This window comes from Fusarium oxysporum, chromosome X, assembly GCF_013085055.1.
Source record: "Fusarium oxysporum Fo47 chromosome X, complete sequence".
NCBI lineage: Eukaryota > Fungi > Ascomycota > Sordariomycetes > Hypocreales > Nectriaceae > Fusarium > Fusarium oxysporum.
Genome location: NC_072849.1, coordinates 1,574,392 through 1,586,781, shown reverse-complemented (window position 1 = coordinate 1,586,781; position 12,390 = coordinate 1,574,392). Strand labels below are relative to the sequence as shown.

Genomic DNA, 12,390 nt, shown 5'->3' with positions numbered 1-12,390 from the left:
CAGCTCAACAAGTAATCATAAAATACCCTAAACTTCTGAAGAATTATATGACTAGCTGTTCAAACTTATGGCAAGCTGTGAGTATATTCAGAGCAGGTTTGATGCTTTAAGGAATAAGCCATCATAAAAAGTTCAAACTACCTACCACTAGCCCAGCTAGACTCTCTCTTCCGTTCGAGCTTTTAAGTTAGAATTTATAAAATTGTTTAACTCGGAGACATATTCAGAATTTTGGTTTCTCAGAACGAGACGAATCATGTTGATCAGCGCCAGCAGCATAACGCTGTCAAGCGAGTCCTCAAAGCGGAGCTCTTAAGAGGGGTATTTGTCATTTATGACTAGCGATTTGCAGCTCTGCTAATACATGAAAAGCGTTGAAGGAAACCGAAGACAATAGGTTGTTGGTAAATGATGGAACACCAAACCTGGAGGGGACTGAGAAGACTTTCTGGTTGGGGGGTTGTCGAAACAAGCCAAAGATATTTGTACTGAGAGGTAGATAGACGAGAGCGAAAACTTCTTACATAAAACTGCCACGTTTCTTTTAGAATCCATTGTAGGGCCTCTAAGACGAGGAGGAGTTTAGAGAAGGACTAGCTTGAAGGGGTTACGGCAAAGTCGCCCCAGGTATCTTGTGAAGAGTAGTATAGTTGAAACGAGGGGTAAATTACCAGTACGATGCGGCTAAACTCAACATCAACAAGTCTGAGCTTTTATTGGTCGTGATTTGAGTTTGCGTTCCTTTCAGGAAATCCTTGTCTTCTGTGCGTTAGTCCCAAGCCGACATCCCCGAAGACTATGGTTCACTAACCCAGCCATTTCCCAACCTAGCCGGACCCCAATGATCAATCATGTAATCCTCTGAGCATTTTTGAGCAACGTCTCCATCCCATAAACCTTTTCGGATCACAGGACGATGTTTCCGTGGATCATGGCTCGATATATAAGCGTCAAACCTCCGGACTTCCCAAATAGGAACTGCAAGGAGGAACCCCTCCGAGATGAGCAGTTTCAGTGTTACATCATTTTAGTATCCAGTTCAGGGTATTTAGGACACATGACCGTATCGGCTGTCTGTTCCGGGATAGTCGTTTGTGGCGATGGCACTTCAATAATGGCTGAATAAACGTGATGAGTGAGGGGTCGGCCTCGATACAGACGCTCCGAAAGTTTCCACATCGTGAAAGACTCTTCGGATGTTTTTTGGATCTCATCCGGGAATTATCTGACAGTGGGTTCTTGTCCGGATCTCTTTGCCGATGGAGACGGTGGCCTTGCACTAACGTTTGAGATCCCGTCGTTCCGGGACGTTTAAACTTCAACGATGCAACTACATGCTTTGAAAATGTATATAACGTCTGTCACGGACCTCACTTGAAGTTTCTGCTCTACCCATCCACAGTCAATAGTCAAGCATCATCAGTCAATCTTCAACTTCGACAGCTATGGCCTACAAGCTTATCCTCGCCGCCTTTGCGGCTACAGCTCTTGCTGCTCCTGTTGAAGAGCGCCAGTCCTGCAGCAACGGAGTTTGGTATGTCTACGAGTCTCAACTACAACGACATCTACTTACAATGAAACAGGGCTCAGTGTGGTGGCCAGAACTGGAGCGGCACTCCTTGCTGCACCAGCGGAAACAAGTGTGTCAAGCTCAACGACTTCTACTCCCAGTGCCAGCCCGGCACTGCTGAGCCTTCATCGACTGCTGCTGGACCCAGCTCCACCACTGCCACCAAGACCACCGCCACGGGTGGAAGCTCTACTACTGCTGGAGGCTCTGTCACTTCTGCCCCTCCTGCGGCCAGTGGCAACCCTTACTCTGGTGTTGATCTCTGGGCCAACAGCTACTACCGCTCTGAGGTTATGAACTTGGCTGTTCCTAAGCTGAGCGGTGCCAAGGCTACTGCTGCTGCTAAGGTCGCTGATGTTCCCTCCTTCCAGTGGATGTAAGTCAAGCTTAAATCCAATATTGATTCGTATATTGACAAGGTTCAGGGACACCTACGACCATATTTCTCTCATGGAGGATACCCTTGCTGATATCCGCAAGGCTAACAAGGCTGGTGGCAAGTATGCTGGTCAGTTCGTTGTCTACGATCTTCCCAACCGTGACTGCGCTGCTGCTGCCTCCAATGGAGAGTACTCCCTCGACAAGGACGGTGCCAACAAGTACAAGGCCTACATCGCCAAGATCAAGGGCATCCTCCAGGACTACTCCGACACCAAGGTCATCCTTGTCATTGGTAAGTAAACCATCACTCTTGACATTGCATTAGCTAATTCCATTGCAGAGCCTGACTCTCTTGCTAACCTGGTCACCAACCTGAACGTCGACAAGTGTGCCAAGGCCGAGAGTGCTTACAAGGAGCTCACCGTTTACGCTATCAAGGAACTCAACCTCCCCAACGTCTCCATGTACCTCGATGCCGGTCACGGTGGCTGGCTCGGCTGGCCCGCCAACATTGGCCCTGCTGCTAAGCTCTACGCCCAGATCTACAAGGATGCTGGCAAGCCTTCTCGCGTTCGCGGTCTCGTCACCAACGTCGCCAACTACAACGGCTGGAAGCTCTCCACCAAGCCCGACTACACCGAGAGCAACCCCAACTACGATGAGCAGCGATACATCAACGCCTTCGCTCCTCTTCTCGCTCAGGAGGGCTGGTCCAATGTCAAGTTTATCGTCGACCAGGGCCGATCTGGTAAGCAGCCTACTGGTCAGAAGGCTCAGGGCGATTGGTGCAACGCCAAGGGTACTGGTTTCGGACTTCGACCTTCCACCAACACTGGTGATGCTCTCGCCGACGCTTTCGTCTGGGTCAAGCCTGGTGGTGAGTCTGATGGTACCTCTGATACCTCTGCTGCTCGCTATGACTACCACTGTGGTCTCGATGATGCTCTCAAGTAAGTTGCTCCATCCAATATTCTCACTACATCCCATGCTAACATTTCATCTTCAGGCCCGCTCCTGAGGCCGGAACCTGGTTCCAGGCTTACTTCGAGCAGCTCCTCGACAACGCCAACCCCTCATTTCTGTAAATTATACAAGAATGGCTGATCTCAACAAAGTGAAAAATTTGAAGTTAGATCAGAATACTTGTCAAATTCTTGGACCTAGAATGTTTTATCTGGATTATAGCTAGTTACGAGCACATATAAATTGACGTTTGAATATTGGAGCAATACTTTTTCTTCTTCTTCTTCTTCTGGAATGCTAAATCATAAATGTGATAAGAAGCACAAGAAAGAATGACTAACTAGTCAACAATGCCCTGAGGCAAAACTGAAACATAATCCAACGCAGCTGTTTCCTTGCCATCAGCCTTTCCAATGATCACGAGCTTATCACCTGGTTGGATCTTGACACCTTCAAAGGTGATACGAGTGGCAGAGTGACCGTCAAGGAACTCACTTGGCCAATGACCAAGTCGCTCTTCATTGTCTCCAACCCACTTGCCGATCAGTCGCTTGTTGAGGTATACAGACCAAGTGGACTTGCCACCAACGATATCATAGTAGTTGACAGCAAGGTTATATGTGCCCTTGGGGGACTTGAGAGTGGTGCTGGCTGTTCCAGTGCTGTTTGTATAGATAGCGACATACTTGGAAGCAGTTTCAGTAGGGGTGACATTGACAGGTTTATAGCCATCGAGCTCCATCTTCTCAGCCTCGATTCTGTAAGGATGATTGCGAACACGGTTCTGTTTGTCAGGAATGCCAGACAGGTTGCGGTAGAATTCGTTGATAGCGTCTCTCCAAACGATCGAGTGGCCAGCCTGGTACTTTAGTCTAAACAGATCGTGGTCCAGTCTGTCGTCATCGATCTTGCCCTTCAGCGACGCCCAGGTCTTGTGGAAAGTCTGAGCTGTAGCTGCACCCTTGTAATGAGCATCGTAGAAGTGCTGAATCACAGTCTTACCCGAGTGGAGCTTGAAAGTGTAGGGGACATGGTGGAACCAGAGCATGAGGTCATCGGGGGTCGTTTCGGTGCTCTCGAACCGCTTGGCAACTTCAGAGGGATACTGGCCAGCGTTTCCAGTTCCGTTCTTGACTGTACGATCCATACCAATGTGATCGCGGGTTGCCCTGGTCCATTGTCCCCAGCCGTTGTTGTCCTGCGAAGCTGGGTTGGGTCCGTAATGGGCGTAGAGAATATCGGTCAAGGTCTGAATGCCCAGGTTGCCGGAATAGTTCTCATAGGCCGGCCAAGAAGCCATAGACATATCAGTAATGGCTTTTCGGACCTTGTTGTCGAGTCCGAAGGTCAGACGCGTCCAGTCCTCGAGAATTTCCTGGGAATCCGTCGTGGGGTCCCAAGCGAGACGTCCAAATGCGTACAGGTTTGACATCGACAGATGACTTCCAAGCCACGTCTTGTCCAAACCAACATTTGTGACACCAGCATATCCTCCTAGGCGTCGCTTGAATACTTTTCCGGATACGATATCGCGGACTTGGGACTTTTTGCCGTCGATTCGCATGTCGAAATCCAGGATCGTCTTCCACAGCGGAGGCAGATAGACCAGATGACATTGCTGTCCTAAGTACTCTTGACTGATCTGCAGTTCAATAGCACTATTGGTCTTTCTAAGATGTGAAAACAAAGGCGAGACTGGCTCCCGTATCTGAAAGTCAATGGGGCCGTATTTGATCTGAACGACTACGTTGTCGTCAAACTTTCCGTCCAGCTCCTTGAAGAACTCGACAGCGGCGTTGGCGCGGTCAGCCTTCCAGTCATTCCAGTCAAGCTTGTCATAAACAAAAGCTCTGAACATAACGACACCGCCGTGGGGCTCAAGAGCTTTGGCAAACATGTTGGCGCCATCAGCCAAAGTGCGGTTATACGTGATAGGTCCGGGCTGGCCCTCCGAGTTCGCCTTGACCAAATAGCCAGCCATGTCAGGAATACCATCATAAAGACCATCAGTCAATTCATGCCACCACTTGATAACCTTCTCGTCAAGAGGATCAAAGGTATCCAGGCCTCCGAGCAACTGGGGTGATGCAAAGTTGAGAGAGAGACCGACTTGAACACCCCAGGGACGAAGCAGGTCGGCAATCTCGATAAGACCCTTGCGGTTCTCAGAATTAAAGAGTCTCACGTCGGCGTTGACATTGTTGATGACGACAGCGTTGATACCGATGGAGGCGAGAAGACGTCCGAAGAGAGGAACTCGTGAGAGATCCTTTCGCACGTTTTTGACGCCGTCAAAAAAGATAGAAGGACCGCCATAGCCTCTCTCGATGGAGCCATGGGTTGAGCTTGCGTTGAGGTTGTCCCACTGGTTGGCCCATCGAATGGGCGCACTGGGGTTCGATGCGTACTCGACTTTCTTGAAGTTGCCCTGACCGAGCATGGAGAGATACTCAAAGGCGCCATACAGAGCACCGCGCTCATTCTGGCCAATGATCGTGACAGAGTTGCCAGAAGTGCTGAGCCAGTAGCCATCAGCCTCAAGCTTGGGATGAGACAATTTGCCCTTGCAAGACTTTTTGAGGTTCTCCTCGGTGGTAACGACAATTGACTGTGAGAAGTCGCACGACTTTGAGTTGGTCTCAGTCTTCAAGTCGATGTTGAGAATACCGCTGAAGCCCTTTTGGAGTTCCGAGGCAGCACTGCCGAGGGGACTCCTCTTGGAACCACCAATGATATGGATCTTTCGAGGAAGCGACTTGGCATTAATGGAGACGCTTGATGGCAAGCGAGCATATCTCAGCCAACCATCAATGCCATCCTCTGCGATAACGCAGGTGAACAAAGCGAAGAGTAAAGTCGAGAGCCACATGGTGAGCTATGACTGCGACTGTAATAGTCTGTGACGTCCCGTCTGATTGAAGCAAGGCCATCGTCTTATATCGCAGCATGTCTCACGATGATATGCGGAGTAACTACTGGTGAATTCATTCAGGCTATTTGAATTAGCCTTGGGATTGTGGCTACGGCTGAGATCGACAGCCGATGATGCTGTATTAGTTAGTCCATCAATCGGCATCCAGGTTCACTTCGGGGTAAATGGACCGAGCTTCACTGTTCGTCCGGTCTTGGCTGATCTTTTGGACTCAGGTGGACTAGGGTCGTACCATGAGAATTGCGGATATAAGGAAACAACATCAGTAAAGCCCTGGGAGAGCTTCATATAAGATTAGCTAAGCTACCATAATTTATGATGAGCTCTTCTAAGCTGCCATAATCTAGTCTAAACTCTATAATAACCATCGAGAGATTATTAAGCTCTGTCAATGGCAGATCAATCTGGCAATAAAACGGGACAGTGCGTAGCTTTAGGTATTTCCCCGCGAAATAACATCGGCAATCTCTCCGAAATTCTATTGCCAATGTTGATCTTTGTACTGAAGCGTGTAAGCTGAAGTTTATGTATTTAGGCAAAAACGATGTCGGCGATCAGTTATGCCGTTCCATGCAAGGGGGCATGACATGATGGGATCTGCACAACTCATGTATAACATGGATGATGTGCTATGCATATGCTATGCACAGAAATGCACAGAAATCCATTTTGAACAGAACAGACAATTGTTTCCTTGCCGTCAGGGCCGAAGGACAGGTATAAGTGCGCCCGCAGTGCTTTAGCGAGTGTAACAGTCACACAGCGCACAAATTGACAACACAACTGTTTTTCTGAAACGCAAATTCTGAGTCAGAGCTAGCTAATTCGAATTGACATGTGCTGGTAGAGCTCGGATCCCTTAAAATTTTCGACTTGGGATGACTTGCTGTCCTATTCTTGGCAGCTTGACTCACTCACAGCAACGAATAGGTCACCTGATCCATATAAAACATGTGGCTAGTGACTTGTGTAACAGCGAAATTCTGATGAGAATTTTTCTGCACAACGATTGTCATGCAAATTGTGGCGATTTGTGCAAGTATTCATGATCTGATTCGACCGGAACGCTTTGCCAGCGCAGCACGACACTGAGCCAAACCCAGCACATGGAGACCCAAAATCGAGGCCCTCCAGTGGCATCTCCACTATTAGGCGTATAGTGGATTCCGATGTCAAGCTTTTTTGACTTGGGCCAAAAGCAATGGGATCGCCTTGATCATAGACAAGCGTAATCGTGCAAACCCCCTGGCAAACTATACAGCCGCTTTACGTTGCATGCATGGCCAAATCAGCTCGAACTCGCATGCCATCTTACCCAAAATCCACATGCTAAGGCATGCAAAAGTCTGGTTTGGTCGATGGACCCGTTCTTCATGGCATGTTGGCCGCGTAACAGTTCATCGTTGTTGGCTACATGAGGCTGCAGACCACTATTTTGGTGCATGAGCCCCATTGAACGTGTTACAGACCTCCACTACGTTAGTAACCGTACAATGTTGAGAAATGACCTCTCTCTAATTGGCATCCTTGCTCTGGGCTTCTCCATGTATAAACCACCACATCGAGAAACTTGACAAGGCCCCGGGATGGTCCTCCGTAAACAACGTCGATCTGGCTATAAAAGCGGGCGGCTGCCTGTTCACCAAACGGTTCTCATTTGGATCATCTCATTCTATCCTTATTCTTACTAGTATAATGCTTAATTAATCTAACTATTCATCTCTACTTACCTCTTTTTAATAGCCATAATGAAAGACCGAACAAGCGATCATATTCATTTTCCTCAGCATGCTCATCGGATTCCACGACGCTCAGATGGTGTCAGTGGATATAGCGATTTGCTGGGGAGGGCGGTGTTGATATCCATCATCAATTACCTTGCTGATGTTGTCGATGCAATTGAAGACATCAAGCTGCCCAAACAGCACAAAGATCGTACCAAGTTGAAGAACGATAAGAAGAGAATGTGCGATACCGCTGTCAGAGGTGCAAACACGTTGACAGCCCTGTTCAATTCGGCAAAGGGCCAGACCAAGTACACTGACCCAGCCCGTGAGTCAATCCCGACCCCTGCAATCAGCAAATCAATCTAACCTTATCACAGCAAAGAACTTGCCGCTCTACCGAGACGAAATCCGGGGTCAGTTATTGTATCCCCTGTCGAAAGCCAAGACATCGAAGCCCAGCCTTGGCAAATCTTTCACATTCGCCCCATGGCAACAAAGACTCACCGCTATATTGTCCGGTATCGAGGAAGAGGTCTGCTGGTGGCTCAGGCTTCAACGTCCAACCAAGACATATGATAAGCGCTCAACAACACATAGTCACACAACCAAGACATATGGCCAACGCTCTACCGCTAGCAAGCCTTATGATCAATATTCTACACGCACGGGGAAGACTGATCAGCGATCGTCGAGGCCCAAGCAGTCAAAGAGCCATTCTCAGCGAGGGAAGAGAAGCCGTTCGCCTTCACCCTCTGGTGGATGTGCTGTTATGTAGCTGGCTACATCTAATTGAGAAGCAGTAGCTAGTCCTACTTACAAAATTTGGATATTTACGGTTTATGGAAGCAACGGATCATGAAGGAATGAAAACATGGGTGGCACGGATTTTGCTTAGGGATAAAAATGGATTCAGGGAGTCGCTGGCACGGATAAAATTGGGACAAGGACGGCGGTATCTTTTGGAGCCAAATTGCATATATCATGGGACGGAACTTTGTTTGCAGCATAGGATAAAATACACCATTCGCGAATTGAATTGATACTTTGTTACTTATGAGCCTCCGTAACTGACACGTGTCGTGACAAATCTCTGTAACCCTGTTGCCTGGCATGGATGTTGATATCTTCCTTGTTCGCTTAAGAATTATCAGCCAAGCAGCTATAAGCCAGACTTCCAGCCTCCTTTGAGTTTTCGTCCGGGAACCCCACAGTCGTTGTTCTGCGCAATCTGTTCTCAAGAAACTGCCGAAACGTCCCGCATGGAATGTCCTCCGAATCATGAAACTCAATAGTAGCCCATTCCAACTTCTTCATCTCTTCATAGCTTCCATGTCGTGCTTCAATGACTTTCATATTCTGTCTCTTGTTATCTTCCGAAGTATCCGAGCCCTTGAATGCTGCGTCATATGCCTCCAAAACTCCCTTTGTATAGTCGGGCGTGATTAAAAGAATTCCGAGAACATCTTCACGACCAATTTCAATGGTGGGACCGGAACTTGGCCACTCGTCACTCTCTGGTAGTTTCAGCTCACTTACACCGCTGATATTCTCGTGAAACTCAAGGAAAGAGATTTCAAGTAACGGATCAGACCATTGGACGTCGTCGACGCCATGGAGAGGGGGATCAAGATGAAAACCGTTCCATGTACCTCCAAAACCATTGGTGATCTTCAGAAACTCCTTGTAGTCATCTGGTAGTGTGACTTTGAGTCTCTCCTCGAGCGATGTGATCTGCTCATCTGTAGCCGGTGGCAGATTGAAGAGTGTTTCCGGGGGCTCTTGTTCCATCTCTTCCCAGAAGCCGAGGGATCTGGGCTTCGTGTTCCGTTCAAGCTCCAGGAGCACTTCTTTCATTGGTTTGGACTCTATGCCCAATGGTCTTCGACCATTGATAAAGCGCTCCCTGAACGTTTCAATGACCTCTTGCCCAAGATTCTCAATCTTCTTTTTATCAACGGGGACTTTTCTAGCCAATACGCATGTAGCTAGCAGTCCACTGAGTTCATGTCGTCCAGCCAGGCGCGAGATGATCCCTTCCTTGTATAAGTTCTGGGCGAGGAGTTCGAGAACTTCTTGAACTTTCGGGTCGTTCTGGACTTCGTCCAGGTCGGAGGTCTGCTTTAAGGCCAACCTAAAGGCAGTGGATAGAGCATCAGCCAAGATTGAAGCGTCCGCGCCATATTCATGGACCTTCTTTATCTGCTCCTGGAAGTTCCCTTTGTCATCTTGTTCCTCGACATCGTCGGTGTCAAGGGCATGCTTGGTTGCAGTCTTATCAGATGCTGCTTCACTTCTCTCCTTCTCTGGGATTTCGTCAGGCCATATGTTGACAGCCGCAAAGTATGGCTCAAAATGATGGCGCTGATTGCGTTGCCAATCTGAGGTAGTATCCTGGAGGAGCAGTGATACTAAGCCTTTGGCGGTATTGATTTCACCGAGTACACAGAACTCTTCGGCCAATTCGACCAGCTTGTTGTAAACCTCTGGAAGCGAAGTGTTTGTTAGGATCGCTTCGCGATCATATTTGTTTGGTTGAGCCATTGTGATGGGTGTGAGGATGCAGGACAATTCACGTTGTTGAGGTTTTGGTACCAACATATTTTTGAGCGTCTCACCCTGCTTATGCTTGACGTCATGCGGCTCGGGCACTTCTTGATGGAGTCCGGATCGAGATTTCTTTCACCTACATAAATAAATATAGTATCGTTCAATCGGGTCAGGATTGCTTAGTATTGCATGCTCAGTTTGCTGTATCACAGGAGGATGATTGGCTGCTCCTACACGGCGCAGACTTAATCACGTCAAGAGGTGGCGATAAGCTTGGCTAGTGAGGAAATGCGACGAAGACTTTTGGGACATAAACCGCAAATGCTCAACATAAAGATTTTCACTCTTACTGTTTAATGATATGCTTCGTTGTTTCTTCATTTTCTGACACGCTTCGTTCTGACTTGACAGCCCTGTCGTAACCAGTCTGCACGGAGAGTTCCGACATCAACTACCGAGTGGGCACAGTGCTGTCAAGGTTCAGGTCACGAAACGAAACAAAGGCAAGCATGTCCCTGGCAGTGAAGCTCGCATTCCAGTTATGGACCCATGAGAACATAAGCAAGCAACTGAAGAGTAAGAAGAGGCACCAATTAAAGAGGTATGGTAATCATCAAGATAGTTAGAGTCTAAGAATTTACTGGCGAATGATTAGCATGGGAACAAGTCACTTATGAATGAGCAGAACGGTGATTTGTCCTAAAACTGCTTCGTATTAAACAGACAAAGCTAAAAAACTATGAGCACAGTACCAGACTATCCCCTCTTCATCTAGGTGTTTTGAAACGATCAACAGGACTCTTTTATACATGAAGGTTGACCAGCCACCTCTTCAACTCTTCCATCTTTGCTTCAGTTTCCTCCCTTCAGTAAAATAAAACACTACAGCATCTCCAAGAAAAAAGGTTGCTCGCTTAAGCGGAGCAGGGAGAGCCGTTGGAACCAGTCTGTCCCTGGAACTGCTGGTTGGCGGCACCGGGGAAGCCACCGTTCTGGCCGTTGTTGTTGCCAGCCTCAGGAGTGGCAGAGGGAGCGGCCTGCTCACCACCGTTCTGCTGACCGTTACCGGCCTCGGGAGCGGGGGTAGAAGCGGGAGCCTCAGTGTTGCCAGCGGCAGGGGCTTCGGTGTTGCCACCGGTAGAGCCACCAGCGGAAGCGGCACCGTCCCAGACCTTGGGGCCGGGCATGGGGAAGGCTTTAGCACCGCCGTAGATGGAGAAGTTGGCGTACTCATCGGTGTCCTTGTAGGCACCGGGGAACTTGACCATCTCGGCGTCGACAGTGCCGTCAGAGCCACCGGTAACCTTGACCTGAGCGCAAGAGACGTAGTGCTCGGGCTGGTTGACGTGGGATCGGTGGATACCGATGTGCTCAACTCGGAGGAGGTACTCGCCGTTAGGGGTACCCTGGGGGATCTTGACGTCGAAAGAGGGGGCGTCGTAGTTGCACCAGGCGTCCTTGGTGAAGTCACCACTGGCGTTGCAGACACCCTCCTCCATGATCTTGAACCAGTCGCCGTCTCCCTTGTAGGACTTGACGTCGCTACCAGCGGCGGACATGTAGGCCAGAGTAGGTCCGGGGTGACCCATCTTGGCACCGACAGCAAGCTTGAAGGTCATGACATCGCCGCCCTTGACCTCAAGGACCTCAGTGTTACCACCGGTTCCGGTGGCACCCTGGTTGCAGATGATGTCCTCACCATCAGCGAAAGAGTTGTCGCGGATGTCGGCGGAAGGGTTGGAGGAGAACTTGATGGGGTTGTACTTGGTGGGACGAGTGAAGTCACGGATGTACTGGAAGGACTTAGACTCGACACCGTTGAGAGCGCTGACGTCGAAGAAGTAGTGGGCAGAAGCGACCTGCGAGAGGGCAGCGAGGGCGAGAGCGGAGAACTTCATTTTGAAAAGAGTTGGTTTGAGGGATAGTAAAATTGTTTGGTAGTGCTGGAGACTGGCTCGGTTGAATTGGAACGAAAGGAACGAGAGACTAGCTCTTCGAAAGAAAGACTGAAGTGAATGAAAGAAGATGAAGATCTGTTGATGGTGATGAGAAGGAAAAAAGTCGAGAAGGACAGAGGACATGAGATATCTTTATAGATTCTGGATCTCGACTCTCTCGGCCTTGGATCGTTGGCGCCGCACAGGGATATTCTGCACGGCGCGGCACTCGGCCTTACACCAGAGCCAGTTTTTCATCCGGTGGAAGAGTATCCTTGGCCCTTGGAGCGCCTGACCCCCAGCTCATTCAATTCAAAACGCCAAGATGGGAAA

General features: G+C 49.0%; 5 protein-coding genes across 5 annotated transcripts; 2 read left to right on the top strand and 3 right to left on the bottom strand.

Annotated features, from left to right (window-relative positions):
• Window positions 1–1,403: 1,403 nt before the first annotated feature.
• FOBCDRAFT_285535 (1, 4-beta cellobiohydrolase) lies at window positions 1,404–3,036 on the top strand (the record flags this gene model as incomplete). Its single annotated transcript, XM_031191523.3, has 5 exons — window positions 1,404–1,534; window positions 1,584–1,946; window positions 1,996–2,243; window positions 2,292–2,901; window positions 2,958–3,036. Exons 1-5 carry the CDS (start codon window positions 1,446–1,448, stop codon window positions 3,034–3,036), a joined length of 1,389 nt encoding a protein of 462 aa, XP_031032754.1. The 5' UTR covers window positions 1,404–1,445.
• A 218-nt stretch (window positions 3,037–3,254) lies between these two features.
• On the bottom strand, window positions 3,255–5,783 carry FOBCDRAFT_264876 (glycoside hydrolase superfamily; the record flags this gene model as incomplete). Its single annotated transcript, XM_031191522.2, has 1 exon — window positions 3,255–5,783. One exon carries the CDS (start codon window positions 5,781–5,783, stop codon window positions 3,255–3,257), a length of 2,529 nt encoding a protein of 842 aa, XP_031032753.2.
• A 1,633-nt stretch (window positions 5,784–7,416) lies between these two features.
• Window positions 7,417–8,630, top strand: FOBCDRAFT_232668 (uncharacterized protein). Its single transcript, XM_031191521.3, has 2 exons — window positions 7,417–7,898; window positions 7,951–8,630. Exons 1-2 carry the CDS (start codon window positions 7,595–7,597, stop codon window positions 8,346–8,348), a joined length of 702 nt encoding a protein of 233 aa, XP_031032752.1. The 5' UTR covers window positions 7,417–7,594; the 3' UTR covers window positions 8,349–8,630.
• Window positions 8,631–8,710: 80 nt separating this feature from the next.
• On the bottom strand, window positions 8,711–10,114 carry FOBCDRAFT_191055 (uncharacterized protein; the record flags this gene model as incomplete). Its single annotated transcript, XM_031191520.2, has 1 exon — window positions 8,711–10,114. One exon carries the CDS (start codon window positions 10,112–10,114, stop codon window positions 8,711–8,713), a length of 1,404 nt encoding a protein of 467 aa, XP_031032751.2.
• Window positions 10,115–10,816: 702 nt separating this feature from the next.
• On the bottom strand, window positions 10,817–12,156 carry FOBCDRAFT_232665 (glycosyl hydrolase family 61-domain-containing protein). The gene has a single exon (XM_031191519.3). It carries the CDS (start codon window positions 12,016–12,018, stop codon window positions 11,035–11,037), a length of 984 nt encoding a protein of 327 aa, XP_031032750.2. The 5' UTR covers window positions 12,019–12,156; the 3' UTR covers window positions 10,817–11,034.
• Between the last annotated feature and the right edge of the window lie 234 nt (window positions 12,157–12,390).

Coding starts and splice junctions, on each gene's coding strand:
- FOBCDRAFT_232668 (XM_031191521.3), top strand. CDS start 7,595: ATGAAAGACCGAACAAGCGATCATATTCATTTTCCTCAGCATGCTCAT. Junction 7,899..7,950: donor CAAGTACACTGACCCAGCCC/GTGAGTCAATCC, acceptor ACCTTATCACAG/CAAAGAACTTGCCGCTCTAC.
- FOBCDRAFT_232665 (XM_031191519.3), bottom strand. CDS start 12,018: ATGAAGTTCTCCGCTCTCGCCCTCGCTGCCCTCTCGCAGGTCGCTTCT.